This window comes from Chlorocebus sabaeus, chromosome 20 (genome assembly GCF_047675955.1).
Source record: "Chlorocebus sabaeus isolate Y175 chromosome 20, mChlSab1.0.hap1, whole genome shotgun sequence".
Taxonomy (NCBI): domain Eukaryota; kingdom Metazoa; phylum Chordata; class Mammalia; order Primates; family Cercopithecidae; genus Chlorocebus; species Chlorocebus sabaeus.
Genome location: NC_132923.1, coordinates 8,383,596 through 8,395,643, shown reverse-complemented (window position 1 = coordinate 8,395,643; position 12,048 = coordinate 8,383,596). Strand labels below are relative to the sequence as shown.

General features: G+C 54.2%; 1 protein-coding gene across 3 annotated transcripts; it reads right to left on the bottom strand.

Annotated features, from left to right (window-relative positions):
- Nucleotides 1-338: 338 nt before the first annotated feature.
- On the bottom strand, nucleotides 339-11,880 carry PBXIP1 (PBX homeobox interacting protein 1). 3 transcript variants are annotated; one of them, XM_007976947.3, is made up of 11 exons: nucleotides 11,774-11,880; nucleotides 9,394-9,480; nucleotides 7,523-7,649; nucleotides 7,201-7,265; nucleotides 6,962-7,127; nucleotides 4,068-4,301; nucleotides 3,917-3,940; nucleotides 3,565-3,647; nucleotides 3,340-3,471; nucleotides 1,473-2,701; nucleotides 339-1,013 (listed from the first exon to the last, which is right to left on the bottom strand). In XM_007976947.3, the coding sequence occupies exons 2-11, from the start codon at nucleotides 9,442-9,444 to the stop codon at nucleotides 917-919; spliced, it is 2,208 nt and encodes a 735-aa protein (XP_007975138.3). In that variant the 5' UTR covers nucleotides 9,445-9,480; nucleotides 11,774-11,880; the 3' UTR covers nucleotides 339-916. The 3 variants fall into 3 exon arrangements, with proteins under 3 accessions (XP_007975138.3, XP_007975139.3, XP_007975141.3); XM_007976948.3 differs by lacking the exon at nucleotides 3,917-3,940; XM_007976950.3 differs by lacking the exon at nucleotides 3,917-3,940 and having other exon boundaries at nucleotides 4,161-4,301.
- Between the last annotated feature and the right edge of the window lie 168 nt (nucleotides 11,881-12,048).

The window sequence follows — 12,048 nt, the reverse complement described above, 5'->3', positions numbered from 1 at the left end:
AATCTCTTCCCCAGCCCTTCCATTGCCTTTTTTGAGGATAAGAAACCCAAAGTTGCCAGAGATTAACTTGCCCAAGATCACTTATCCTGGATTTGAGCCCGAGACTCAGACTTCAAAACCCACACTCAAATTTGCTACATCTCCCAGGGGTGCGGCCAAGGCAGCTGTGAGCAAAAGGAGAAGTGTCAGCTTCTCAAGGGCCTAGGGTTTGTTGGAAGGGCAAGGCAAGGGCAAAGGGGGATACAGGACAAGGGGAGAAGTACCAGTGCCTGGGATGCACCCATCCATTCAGGCAGAGGGTGTGGGGTGTCCCCCGTGCTTAGAAACCACCCAGCATCACAGCTGTAACAGCACTTTATTGGGATCTGAGTCTACAGTTCACATAGGGAGGTGAGGCCATGAGAGAAGCAGGGGTTAAAAAAAGGGGGGACTTCACCCCCTGGGGACAGCTGCTTCCAAACCCAGCAAAACTCCAGGGAAAGTCCTCGTGCTGGGCCTCGAGCCAGCAACTGTAGTCAAATCCCAAGGCGCCGGTCAGCATGTGGGTCAAAGGGGCCCACTCTGGGGATATACACGCAAGAGGATGAAAGCTCTTTAGCTTCACAATCAGATTGCCTTCCCCACACCCCACCCCAAAACAGGCTCCTCTCCCATCTCCCCCTTCACAGCGACAAAACACAAGCCCACATCCCAGGGCCTGGAGTATTTGCATACATTTGCATAGACGGAAACAGGTCCAGCTAAGGCCTTCTTCTAGATAAAGTGACATCAGTGCAGGGCTGGTGATTTTGCTCTACTGTGTGAAAGATATCCGAGGACACCAAACAAGCCAGGACAGAGTCTACCCTCCAGGAGTTAGATAACGCTGGGATCTTGGGCTGGGCCAGGCCAAGGCCATTCACTGTGGGTCAGGGTGTCAGCCCCGGTGGTGGTGGTGGTGGCGGCTATGGCTGTGTCCCTCCGTGGGCCCCGCAGCTCTTGGGCTCTGTGAGTGCTTGTCCTTCTTCCCTGACCTGTGGGGAGAAAAAGGCCTTTAGGGAATAATACTATGTGATGAAAATGGGTTCCCCGAGGAGAGAGGACCCTGCTCCTCCCAGTGAAGCTGACTTGAGCAGGCACCGCCAAGCATATGGGGGGGGAAACCTGGTCTCCCAGGATGAAGGCTCCAGTCAGGAAGGCAGGAAGATGGGGATCTCCCTCGTCCCCTCGGCCATGCAGGTAGAGGTAGGGCAGGGCAACTCAGGAGAAAGAATCCCCCCGCCCAAAAGGGGACTGCTCAGGACCACTCTGGGGTAGGCATAGGCAGCTTCCTGCCCTCAAGGGAAGAAAGGAAGCGGACCTGGATGCCTTTTCTAAGGGAAGCCAGCTGGGGACCAAAAGTAGGGATACATCCTCAAACTAATGACCCTTGCTCTTCACATCCTCCCAACTGCCTCTGTCCCACCCGACCCAACTCCCCCACAGCTGCCCACCTCTTCTTCAGTGCTTTGTCTCCAAAGAAGTGGCTGAAGATGAAGTCCTCAAAGTCATCTACTTCATCATCATCACCTGTCTGTTGCACAGCCACCTCCTCCAAGCTGTCCTCCAGGGCATCCACAAAATCCCGGAAGCGGAGGCGGTCATGACGGAAGATGCCGTCCTCGCCAAAGAAAGCAGGCGAGAGGGGTAGCTCCTTGGTCAGCTGCCCAGCCCAGGGCAGCCGTGCCAGGTATGTTCTTAGCAGAGAGGCCAGCTCCTGTTGCCGCACTGGGGCTAGCTCTGTGCCGAAGAAAGTCAGGCCCTCCTGCCGGGCACACTCAGCCACACCTGAGCAGCCCTGGGGTGCCCGGTACTTGGGCCTCAACAGCTCTGCCCAGGATGGCAGGGGTTCATGGTTGTCCTTAGCCCCTTCCCTCCACCGAGGTTGCTTCTGCTTTTCTCCAGAGGAGTGGAAGCTACCACTTTTCCTTGGGGGTTCCTTCAGGCCCTGTCGCTTGCCCTCCTTCTTGCTCCCCCACTCCTCCACCCTTGGCCTGCCCTCCTTCCACCTTCCTGCCAGCTCCCTGTCCTCCTGACCTCCCCTATTCTTCTTCCGTTCCCGGCCAGATTCTTCCTTCTTATGGTTCCAGTGCTCAGCCTTCCGGTCCCTCTGCCCATCCCACTTTTCCTTTCCACTCCACTCCCTGGAATTCTGGAAGTGGGACTTCTGGTGCCAGGCCTCTGAGGCATTGGCAGAGACCCCAGGGTCCTGGCCCCAGTTCTCCAGGCTCTGCAGTTTCTGGGCCAATCTGTGGCCCAGCTCAGCCAAGCCAGCGTGTGCTGGGTCCCCATGGCCGGCATCCTTCAAGCTCCTCTCCAGATCCTGCTGTACAGACCCCAGCAGCCGTCGCTCCCTCTCCAACTCTTGCCTTAATGCCTGTGCCTCAGCCTCCAGCTGTTCCTTCTGCTTCAGGAAGCTGAGTTCTGGCTCCTGCTCCCTGGGGCCTTGCTCCTTGATGGCCTTGTCACCCCGTGGGCCTCTACCCCCACTGAGGCACACTCCATCCGTGCCCCGGACACAGTCGGCCTCCAGCCCCTGGAGCCGGGCCCGCAGCTGCTGCAGCTCTGACTCCAGAGCCCGCTGGAAGGCTTCACCCTGCTGCAGAGCGCCCCGGAGCTGGGCATTCTCCTCCTCTAGCCCTTTGGGCTGGTGCATCAGGCTCTGAAGCTCTTCCTTCTGGGCCTGGAATATGGTTTGGGATGAAGGAAGTCACAAAGAGTTCTTGTCAGGATAGCCCCAATGCTTTCTACCCCAATTCCATTCCATTATAGTGGGCAGGTGACCTGAGCCCCTTTTATGGCCTGGAATACCCAGAGGATTTGGTTTTCATCCTCTACCCCATCTCCATCATGAATGAGACACAGGGATCCCCAAATTCCATCTTGGGTCTCGGCACATATATATGTATATATGTCTTTCTATAATCACACACTTCCTAGATTCACCTAAGGGATAGCCAATGTGTGGCTCTCACGGTTTTGTTTCCACTTCCTATACCTGGAACAGTGTTAATTGATCATGGCACTTGGCATGTTCTTTAAATCCTTTTCCACACAGTGCTCCAGGCAGACTACACCAGTCAATCACAGGTGATACCATGTATGTTTCACGTACCATGTGGAACAGGTATGCCAGCCCTGGCCCAAACCTTAGCACAAGGGATGTGAACCAAGAACTGGGAAAATGCCCTGACTATAGTGGGAGAGGGGAGGGTCAGGATGTGTGGGTAAATAGGAAACATTCCTTTTGGGGGAGAATGCTAGGACAGACACCTGGCCTAGGTGGGTTACCCTAGCCCAGCCCCTCCTGCCTATGCCCACCTGCAGCTGGGCCTGCAGTAGCCGGATGTCCTGGTTCTCCTTGGCCAGCTTGTCCAGCAGAAGACCCATGTTCTGCAGGCTGGGGACACGGTCAGGAGGCACTGAGGACTGCAGCTGTTCCCTTAGCCCATCCTGACAGCAGAAGAGCCTGTTATGCCATGCTACCCTACAGCCCAGGTTCTCCCCAGCCAGGCCCCACCTGCCTCTGGAGACATTCACACATACCTGCCTGTCCCCTACAGCATCCAGCAGCTCAGGGTCCGACCCAGTGTCCGGGAGGACCTGCAGCTCCACTTCCTCCATGGGCCCTGTGGGAAAGGGAAGTCCTGAAACTGGTCCTGAGGCACACAGAGCCCATTCTCCCCACACCCTCCCATTCACACAGTCACCACTCCTGTTCAGGACCCACCCTGTGGCTGAGAGGTCTGGTGAGGTAAAGGGCCAAGGGGCACCCTGAACAGCTGACAAGGCCACTAACTGAGAAATAAATGTGAGCCCCCAGCACCCCTACTCCTGACCCAGAGAACCAAAGAACACACAAAACCCCCCAGCACAGGCCAGGCCCCTCCCTACTCACCAGTCTCAGACTCTGAGAGGCCACCTAAGGATACAGCCAGAGGAGTCTGATGAGGCCCTCAGGGAGGGGTGAGGTGAAATAAGGTGAGAACATGGCAGGAGGGCAGGCAGGTGTGGAAGCCCAAAGCCCCAGCCTCAGAGGTACCACTCACCCGAGAAGAGGAGGACCCCCAGGCCCAGCAGAACCAGGGCCCCGAGGAGGCACATGTTGAGGGAGATGCCCAGCTCCCCGCCTGCACCCTCACCCCCAGCCTGGGTCTCCACAGCCAGGGGCGCCACGGGCTGAGGTGCGCCGGCCTCCCGGCCCCGCCGTCTCCGCAGACCCTCCACGTCCACGTCGGTGTCATCCTCACTGCTGGAGCAGCGGCCCTCCTCTCTGATCCAAGCTAGGGGAAAGAACAGGGACAGGGCAGTGAGGTGACTGGAGAGACGGGAAGACACAGGGAGAGAGGGGAAGCAGAGGAAGGCACAGGGAGGGAGGTCCTCAGCCGTGACCCCAGAGAGGGGCACATGAAGACCCTGCCCACTTGCCCACTTCTGCCTAGGCATTGATGACTGCCCCTGCCCAGTCTGGAGGCAGGAGACCAGTGCTGTCAATCTACAAGCTATAAAAGTCACTTTCATCCTGAAAGTATCCTTCCTCAGTGTGCGCTGTGCATCAAACCTCTGCAGCTATTACCATCCTCCTGGGTCCCCTCCAAACTCTCTGGCCACTCCTTCCCATTCTCCCTCCCTGGCTCTTCCCTGATCCTAAAGTCGGTGGTCTCCCTAGCACCATTTCAGGTTCTCTGCTCTTCTCACTGTACACATAGTCACAACTCTCTCACCACCACTGACACCCCGCTTCAGCAATGAGTCCTTAGTGTGTACCTCCCGACTTGACATCCCAGAGCTCCACGCCTGTATGTCTGACTGCCTACTGGCCACTCCCTCTGGGACCAAACATTCAACACATTGCCCTGCAAACTGGTTCTTTGCTAGTGTTTTCCCAATTCAGGGGAAGGCACCGCTGCCACCACCTAGCTAACCTAAGCCCTCCCTTTCCACCTCACATCCAATTTCACAGTCCTACACTGAAACATCTTGACAGTCCACCCCTGTTCACAACGCACACTGTACCTGCGTTAGTTCAGGTCTGCATCTTCTTTCTTTTTTTTTTTTTTAATATTTTTTAATTTTTATTTATTTTTATTTTTTGAGACAGGGTCTGGCTCTGTCGCCCAGACTGGAGTGCAGTGGCGCGATCACAACTCACCACAACCTCTGCCTCCCAGGCTCAAGTGATCCTCCCACCTCAGCCTCCCGAGTAGCTGGGACTATAGGCACGCATCATTACGCCCGGCTAATTTTTTTTTTTTTTTTTTGTATTTTTTTGTAAAGATGGGGTTTTGCCATGGTCCCCAGGCTGAGCTCAAGTGATCCACCTGCCTCAGCCTCCCAAACTGCGACGATTACAGGTGTGGGCCACCACACCCAGCCTATTTTTATTTTATTTATTTTATTTTATTTATTTATTTACATTTTATTTTATTTTTTGAGGCAGAGTCTACCTCTGTCACCCAGGCTGGAGTGCAGCGGCACGATCTTGGCTCACTGCAACCCCCACCTCCCGGGTTCAAGCAATTCTCCTGCCTCAGCTTCCCAGGTAGCTGGGAAGTAGTTGGGACTACAGGCGTGCACCACCACACCCGGCTAATTTCTGTATTTTTAGTAGAGATGGGATTTCACCATGTTGCCCAGGCTGGTCTCAAACTTCTGACCTCAGGTGATCCACCCACCTTGGCTTCTCAAAGTGTTGGGACTACAGGCGTGAGCCACCGCACCCAGCCGCCTATTTTTATTTTCTTTTCTCTTTTTTTTTTTTTGAGATGGAGTCTCACTCTGTCACCCAGGCTAGAGTGCAGTGGCGCGATCTCGGCTCACTGCAACCTCCACCTTCCGGGTTCAAGGGATTCTCCTGCCTCAGCTTCTCGAGTAGCTGGGACTACAGACGCCCGCCACCATGCCCGGCTAATTTTTTATTTTTAGTAGAGACGGGGTTTCACCATCTTGGCCAGGCCAGTCTCGAACTCCTGACCTTGTGATCCACCCGACTCGGCCTCCCAAAGTGCTGGGATTACAGGCGTGAGCCACCGCACCCGGCCAATTTTTATTTTCTTTAGAGACAGGGTCTCACTTTGTTGCCCAGGCTAGAGTGCAGTGGGATGACCATGGCTCACTGCAGTCTTGAATTCCTGGGCTCAAGCAATCCTCCTATCTCAGCCTCCCAAAGTGCTGGGATTATAGGTGCAAGCCACTGTGCCTGGCCCAGGTCTGCATCATCTTTTCCTGACCAGTGCAGTTGCCTCCTAAATGACCCCCAGGCCCTCCATCCTGTCACTCAACAGGGACCAATTCCTACACTCCTCTGCCACAAGCCTGGAACAGAGCTCCTTAGCACAAGACAAGTGGTCCCCACTCCTTTGCTGATGCTGCAGCCTTGGCCTAAAATAATCTCTTTCCCCTGCCCTACGTACCAAAAGCCTACTCTGTGCTCAGGGCTCCACTCAAATGTCACCTCTCACTGTCCCAGCCTCTCCCTTGCCCTCAACCAGTCTCCTGACTGAATGGCCTCTCCCTCCTTTGGGAGTACCTTAATTATATTTCTGTACTTCTCTTAGGTCTGATATGCACCTTGGCTCAGTCTGATCTGCTGCTTACGTAAGCGGTAACCACTCATCTTCCCTCTGCCCAGGCCCAGGGCCAGCACAAGGAAGGGACTCCAGAAATGAGGGTTGAATTCTGGAGGCAAGAAAAGAGGAGGCCCCCATGGCAGAGAGGAGAGAGTCAACCAGATGTGGGCCCTGCCCCTTACCAGCAGTGTGACCTTGGTCAAGTCATTCAGCCTTTCTGGGCCTCAATGTCCCAGGGGTAGTGGTGAGAAAGGAGAGCACCAAGGTGCTCAGCCCCAGGGCCTGGACCAGAGCATGTCCTCAGTAGTGATAGCTGATCCCTCTCCCATACCTTCTAGAAGGACAGTGACAGGAGAGACAAGGAGGACTCTCACCTGCTTTGGGGGTTGAAGGCAGGTTCTGTGGAGGGCTCTGGCCTTCCAGGTCCTGTGTGTCTGGTCCCAGGCCTGTCACCACGGTGGTCTCCTGCAGGTCTCCCTGGGCTACTGTGTCTCCGGGACCAGGAGACTCCACAGCACAAACATCATCTTCCAGGGTGTCCTAACGCAGAGGCACCAGTGAGCAGCTGCTAGCCCTCCCCACCTCCCTCCCTTCCCACAGGGAAGCTCCTCACCTTGACCTCAGCCTCCTCTGTTAGAATGCTGCCAGACTGAGGGCTTTCAGTCTGGAAGAGTGTCCCTGTGGTAGGAGAAAAGGCCCAGAAAAACCCGCTGCCCCAGCTGAATTTGCTATGCAGTCCTCTTGTCTCCCGCGGGCCCCTACCAGGTTGGAAGGGGCAGGAAAAAGCCAGATGGAATGAGAAAAGGAGTTTGTCAACTGAGATTAACGGAGAAACTAAAACGAACCAGCCTCCCTTTCTCTGAGGAAACTGGGAAACCCCAAAATATGGAGAATAGCTTTGTCTGGTAAGCCACGTCCTAAGCAGGGCCTGGTACCTTCTCCATCCATGGTCCCAGCTAATTCTTCCCCATCTGCCTTGGAGGGGCTGTGAGGGGCCTGCAGGGCTCTCTCAGATTCTGGGTCCATCCTAGATGCCGGGCCCAGCGTCTCCACGGGTAGGCTCTGGGAGGAGAAGTGCAAGGAGAAGGGCTGCACCCGAGAATGGGGCCCCAGCCCACATCCCAGAAACACACACGTTCAGTCATGATGCGGCCCGAAAAGGGGCTCCGGGCAGCACCAAGTGCTTGGCCATTCCCCAGCCTCACTCACTGTGAGGAGGAACTTTCAGGGGCCAGGTTTCCGCTACACAGAGAAGCACCACCACACCAAGGCACTGGATGCAGCACAAACCTGGTGACCCACCGCCAGGAGGTGAGCTACAGCCTAGATTTCCCTCCCCTCAAGATCAGTAGCACTTCCTTCCCCACAGATGAACAACACAGATATTATAATATTAAGGGTGGGAGGAAGGTAAGAGAACAAAGTTCCCTGGGTGCCCACGGGTCACAGTTATGCCTCCCGGGGTGTCACTGCAGCTGCCCTCTCAACTGGACAACTACTTACATCTCCTAAGCCTTTCTGGTCTTTCCCACTGGCCCCTGACACTCCCCCAACACCCAGCAGCTGCTCACAGAAGCCCAACCCACCCCAACCACAGACAGCCTGTCTCCAGGGTGCTCTCAGCCTGAACATTCAGCCCTGGCCACACAGCCTTGGCCTCCTCCCTCTGCCTACTCCCCTTCGGCAGGGCCCTGGCGTGCCACCTGCCCCGTGGCTCCAACTATCCCTTTGAGAATAATGCTTCATCTTAGTTGTGTCTTTGCCATTTTCAAAACATTTTTATTCTCATGGTCCCTCCTATAAGGCAAAAATCATGGCCCCCATTTTACAGGAGAGGACAGAGAGGTGACATGGCATGCCCAAGGTCCCCCAGCTGTCAACAAAGACACCTCAACAGGAGGCCAGGGCTCTGAGAGCCTGGTGCCCATCTGCTCATACCTGCCTTCCCTCTGCCAGCGAGTCCCAATCCATGTATCTTGATCCAGCATCATCCCCAAGGTCAACTCCTTACTCCCAGCTGGGTTCCTCAAGAGCACCTCAAACTCAACATATTGAAACCGAGCTCCTCCCCTCCTCCCCTCCTGGTGGCTCTAATATACAAAGTCGCAAGGTCTTGGAACTCTCAGAGATGCCTTTGACAAATTTTTGCCATCCCTTCTCTAGCCACTCAGTTCCCCATCCTACCAGCCCCCTTCTCCCTCCTCAGTGGGCTTCTGCCCCACCAGCTGCTACCTGGACTGCCGCAGGGGGTCTTCAAAACACTCTCTCCCTGTTCCCACCCAGGCTGCACAGTGGCTTCACCCTCTGCCCAAGACAATGATTGTCCTGATCCCTCCAACCCAAAGCCCCACATTGATTTCCCATCAGGATGAGGCCTAAAGGCCTCAGCCAGGCCCTTCAGGTCTCTTCCAGGGGTTCCGAGGTTCTGCCCCCAACCTCACTCCAACACTGGCTCCAACCCACGTCTCCACATCACCCATGGGTGTCCCACAGTCTCCCCCAGCATGGCTTTCCCCACTATCGCCTCGGGACCTTTGTTCACACTGGTCTCTCCATTCGAAATCCCTCCCTACTTGTCTCGGCTTACTGAACTGGTCCCTTCTTTCATAGCATGGTCCAAGTGCCAACACCTGACCCCTGGGGCCTGATGATCTCCTTCCTGCTACTGGAGTTCCTCTAACAGCCAGCGGAAAGTGATGCAGGTGACCATCAGGACTAAGGAAAAGGACCCACCAAGAAAGAAGCCCAGCACTTCAGAAACACCCCCCAAGCCTGCCCCCATGGTTCCCAGGCCTGCTCTTCATACCTCGGAGCCAGCAAGCACCCAGCTATTATCAGAGTCTGGACAGGAGGCCATAGTTGCTGAGGTCCCTGAGGCTGTTGTGGCTGCCACCTGCAGAAGAAAGCTCTCTTAAGGATGGGTGCTCCTTTCAGGAGGGGCAGGATGCAGAAAGCAGCCTTGGCTGGGTTCCAAGGTTCAAGTGCTGGGCAGCAGCCTCCAGAACCAAGCCTGGTTCCAGTCCTTCTCTCCCTGATACCCCAACTCTTCTAAGCAGTATTTGCCTTGCAAATCAGAATCTGCCAACAGCCACAGAGAAGCCAGCCTCTTCCAGGGACCAACAGGGCCTTGGAAAACTGAACTGACCTTGAAAGGTCAAAGTAGCATAGGCTGGAAAGGCTCTGGGGAATTCCAGTCCAGCCCCCTGACGTTTTAGTCAGGGAAGATTAAGCCCAGCAAGGTTGACAGACTTAACTTGCCAATAAGAAGCCTTGTTAATAAGAAGAGCAGGAAAACAACACAGCCCTCCCTTCCCAACACCAGGTACCTACACAATCACTACCTTCTCCCCCAGGACCTGCAAAGGAAGACTTGATGGCCTCTTTCAGCCCTAAATGTCCCACCACTTGCCCAGCATAAGTCCTTGGTATGGTCTAGTTCAATGGTTCTCAATCTTGGTTGCACATTGGAATCACCTAAGATTTTGATTCAATTGAGTTGGGGTGTAGGCCCAGGCGTGGGTCTTTTTAAAAACCTCTCAAATGATTTTCATGCGCACCCAGGGTTGAGAACCACTGGCATAGCTTAGATCCACCTGGATGCACCTTTTATAAGTCTCCTCATCACTCTCAGCTCCATCATAAATTCTGTTTACCTTCTTAGTAATCGCCAGAGTTTGGTGTTAGGGAACTTGAAGGTGACTGGGAAAATGGATTTATGGCAACTATCATGTATACATACACCACTTTATAGCTTGCAAAAAATAGACAAAAATCAGGGCTATGGTCCTGCACCTCGTTAATCTGCTCTGACTTGACAGGGACAGGGGAGGGAATCACTCCAGTTTCCAAAGCCTGACTGACACAAAGCAGAAGAGAGGGATCCGCCCCTTCATCCAAGGCTAAGACAGTTCCCTCAGGCAGCTCCTGTTGGGACCAGGCATAAAGGTGGAAGGATAGATGAGCTGACCTCTCAAGAGTACTGGATTGTGATCCTTCAGAAGAGGATAAATGACTGCTTCCCCAGCACTTTATAAGGAAACTCAGGAAAAGGGAAGTGAGGCTGGGACAGTACGGCAGTTCTACCTTCGAAACCAACCACATTATCCCCTTCTGTTTGAGCTGTTTTCAAGTCCCACGTGGTGCCCTAAATAACCTCCTGTGGCTCCTGCCAGTCAAGATCCAAGTCCTGGATAGGTCTTTCCCAATGTCCATCCTCCCAGATACATGCACCCATCCCACACAGAGACAGGAAAATGGCTGCAATGACTTCCCTGTACCAAGTCCAAAAGGACACCCTGGCATGCATCTCTAAGTATCCATAGAGCCATGGCTGTTCAGCCTTCCGCTTGTGGCTCCGCCCCCGCCATTGTCATCATCTCCCCATCCCCAGTTGCTGACTGTTAACAGGTGGTGGCAGGAAGGAAGTGACAGCAGCTTGGGCTGAAGTCCCTGTTTATCCCTAGCTGTGTGTACAGCCTGCTCAGGTCCTCTAGAACCAGGCACCATGGCAACCACAGTGATGTCAGACCCACTGTCTCCATGGAAACCAGCAAAGGTATTTGGGTCAACAAAACAAATACTTATGAGACCCAAATAGGAGACACTCTGAAGCTCCTATACTCTGGGTCCCAAACCCTGATATCTCTCTCTTGGTTAGGTTAACCCAGGACTCAAAAAAATACCCCTCTTCTCCCAAGCCAGCATCTCACTGCCTTATTAGGAAGTTCCTTCTGCTGTCTAATCTCCACCCTTCCCTGCTGTGTTTCCAGATCTTTTTCTTTTCATCGACCTTCTGGAAGAAAACCCACCTCCACTCCCTCCCCCCACCCCCTTCTTTTCATTCAGGCAGGATTCAACAAACACCTCCTGTAAGGATTATGACAGAGACTTCTGCTATTTCTAAAAAACAGCTAAAGGGGGAGCTCTCCCACTCAGTACAAAGCTAGGAAGTCTCGTCTCTAGTTAATTTAAACTCTTCTGACAGTTGCGCCTCCAAACCTCTAAAGCAAAGGATCTAGGGCCACTTGCCTGGGGTTCCTGTTTTGTTAGTGTCGGCACCTGGCCCTCCTCCCCCAGCCCGGAAATCAAAAGCAGCTCATTCCTTCTAGATCAGTTCCGCCTTCCCTTTTCCTTATTCCACCCCCGTCACAGGGAATCTGTAGACCCCTTCCCAGCTAAGGCATTACCTGACCCAGCTCTTGCTTCGGTCTTCAGCTTAACTTGTTGCTGGCTTCCCTTCGTTTGCAGCCCGAGAAGAGAATCATGTGACCAGAAACTGACCAATGAAAAGTCAACATCCCCAAGGGGGCGGAAACTTTTGGCCAATAAGAGAAGGAATTGAGAGTCAGGGGAGAGGAAGGGAGGTCTAGCGACAGGGCCCCTAAACTTGAGCTTACCGGGTGGACGACCGGGGTCTCAGCTAACTGAATCCTGAGTTTCCTGCCCTTCTTTCCCAGTGTCT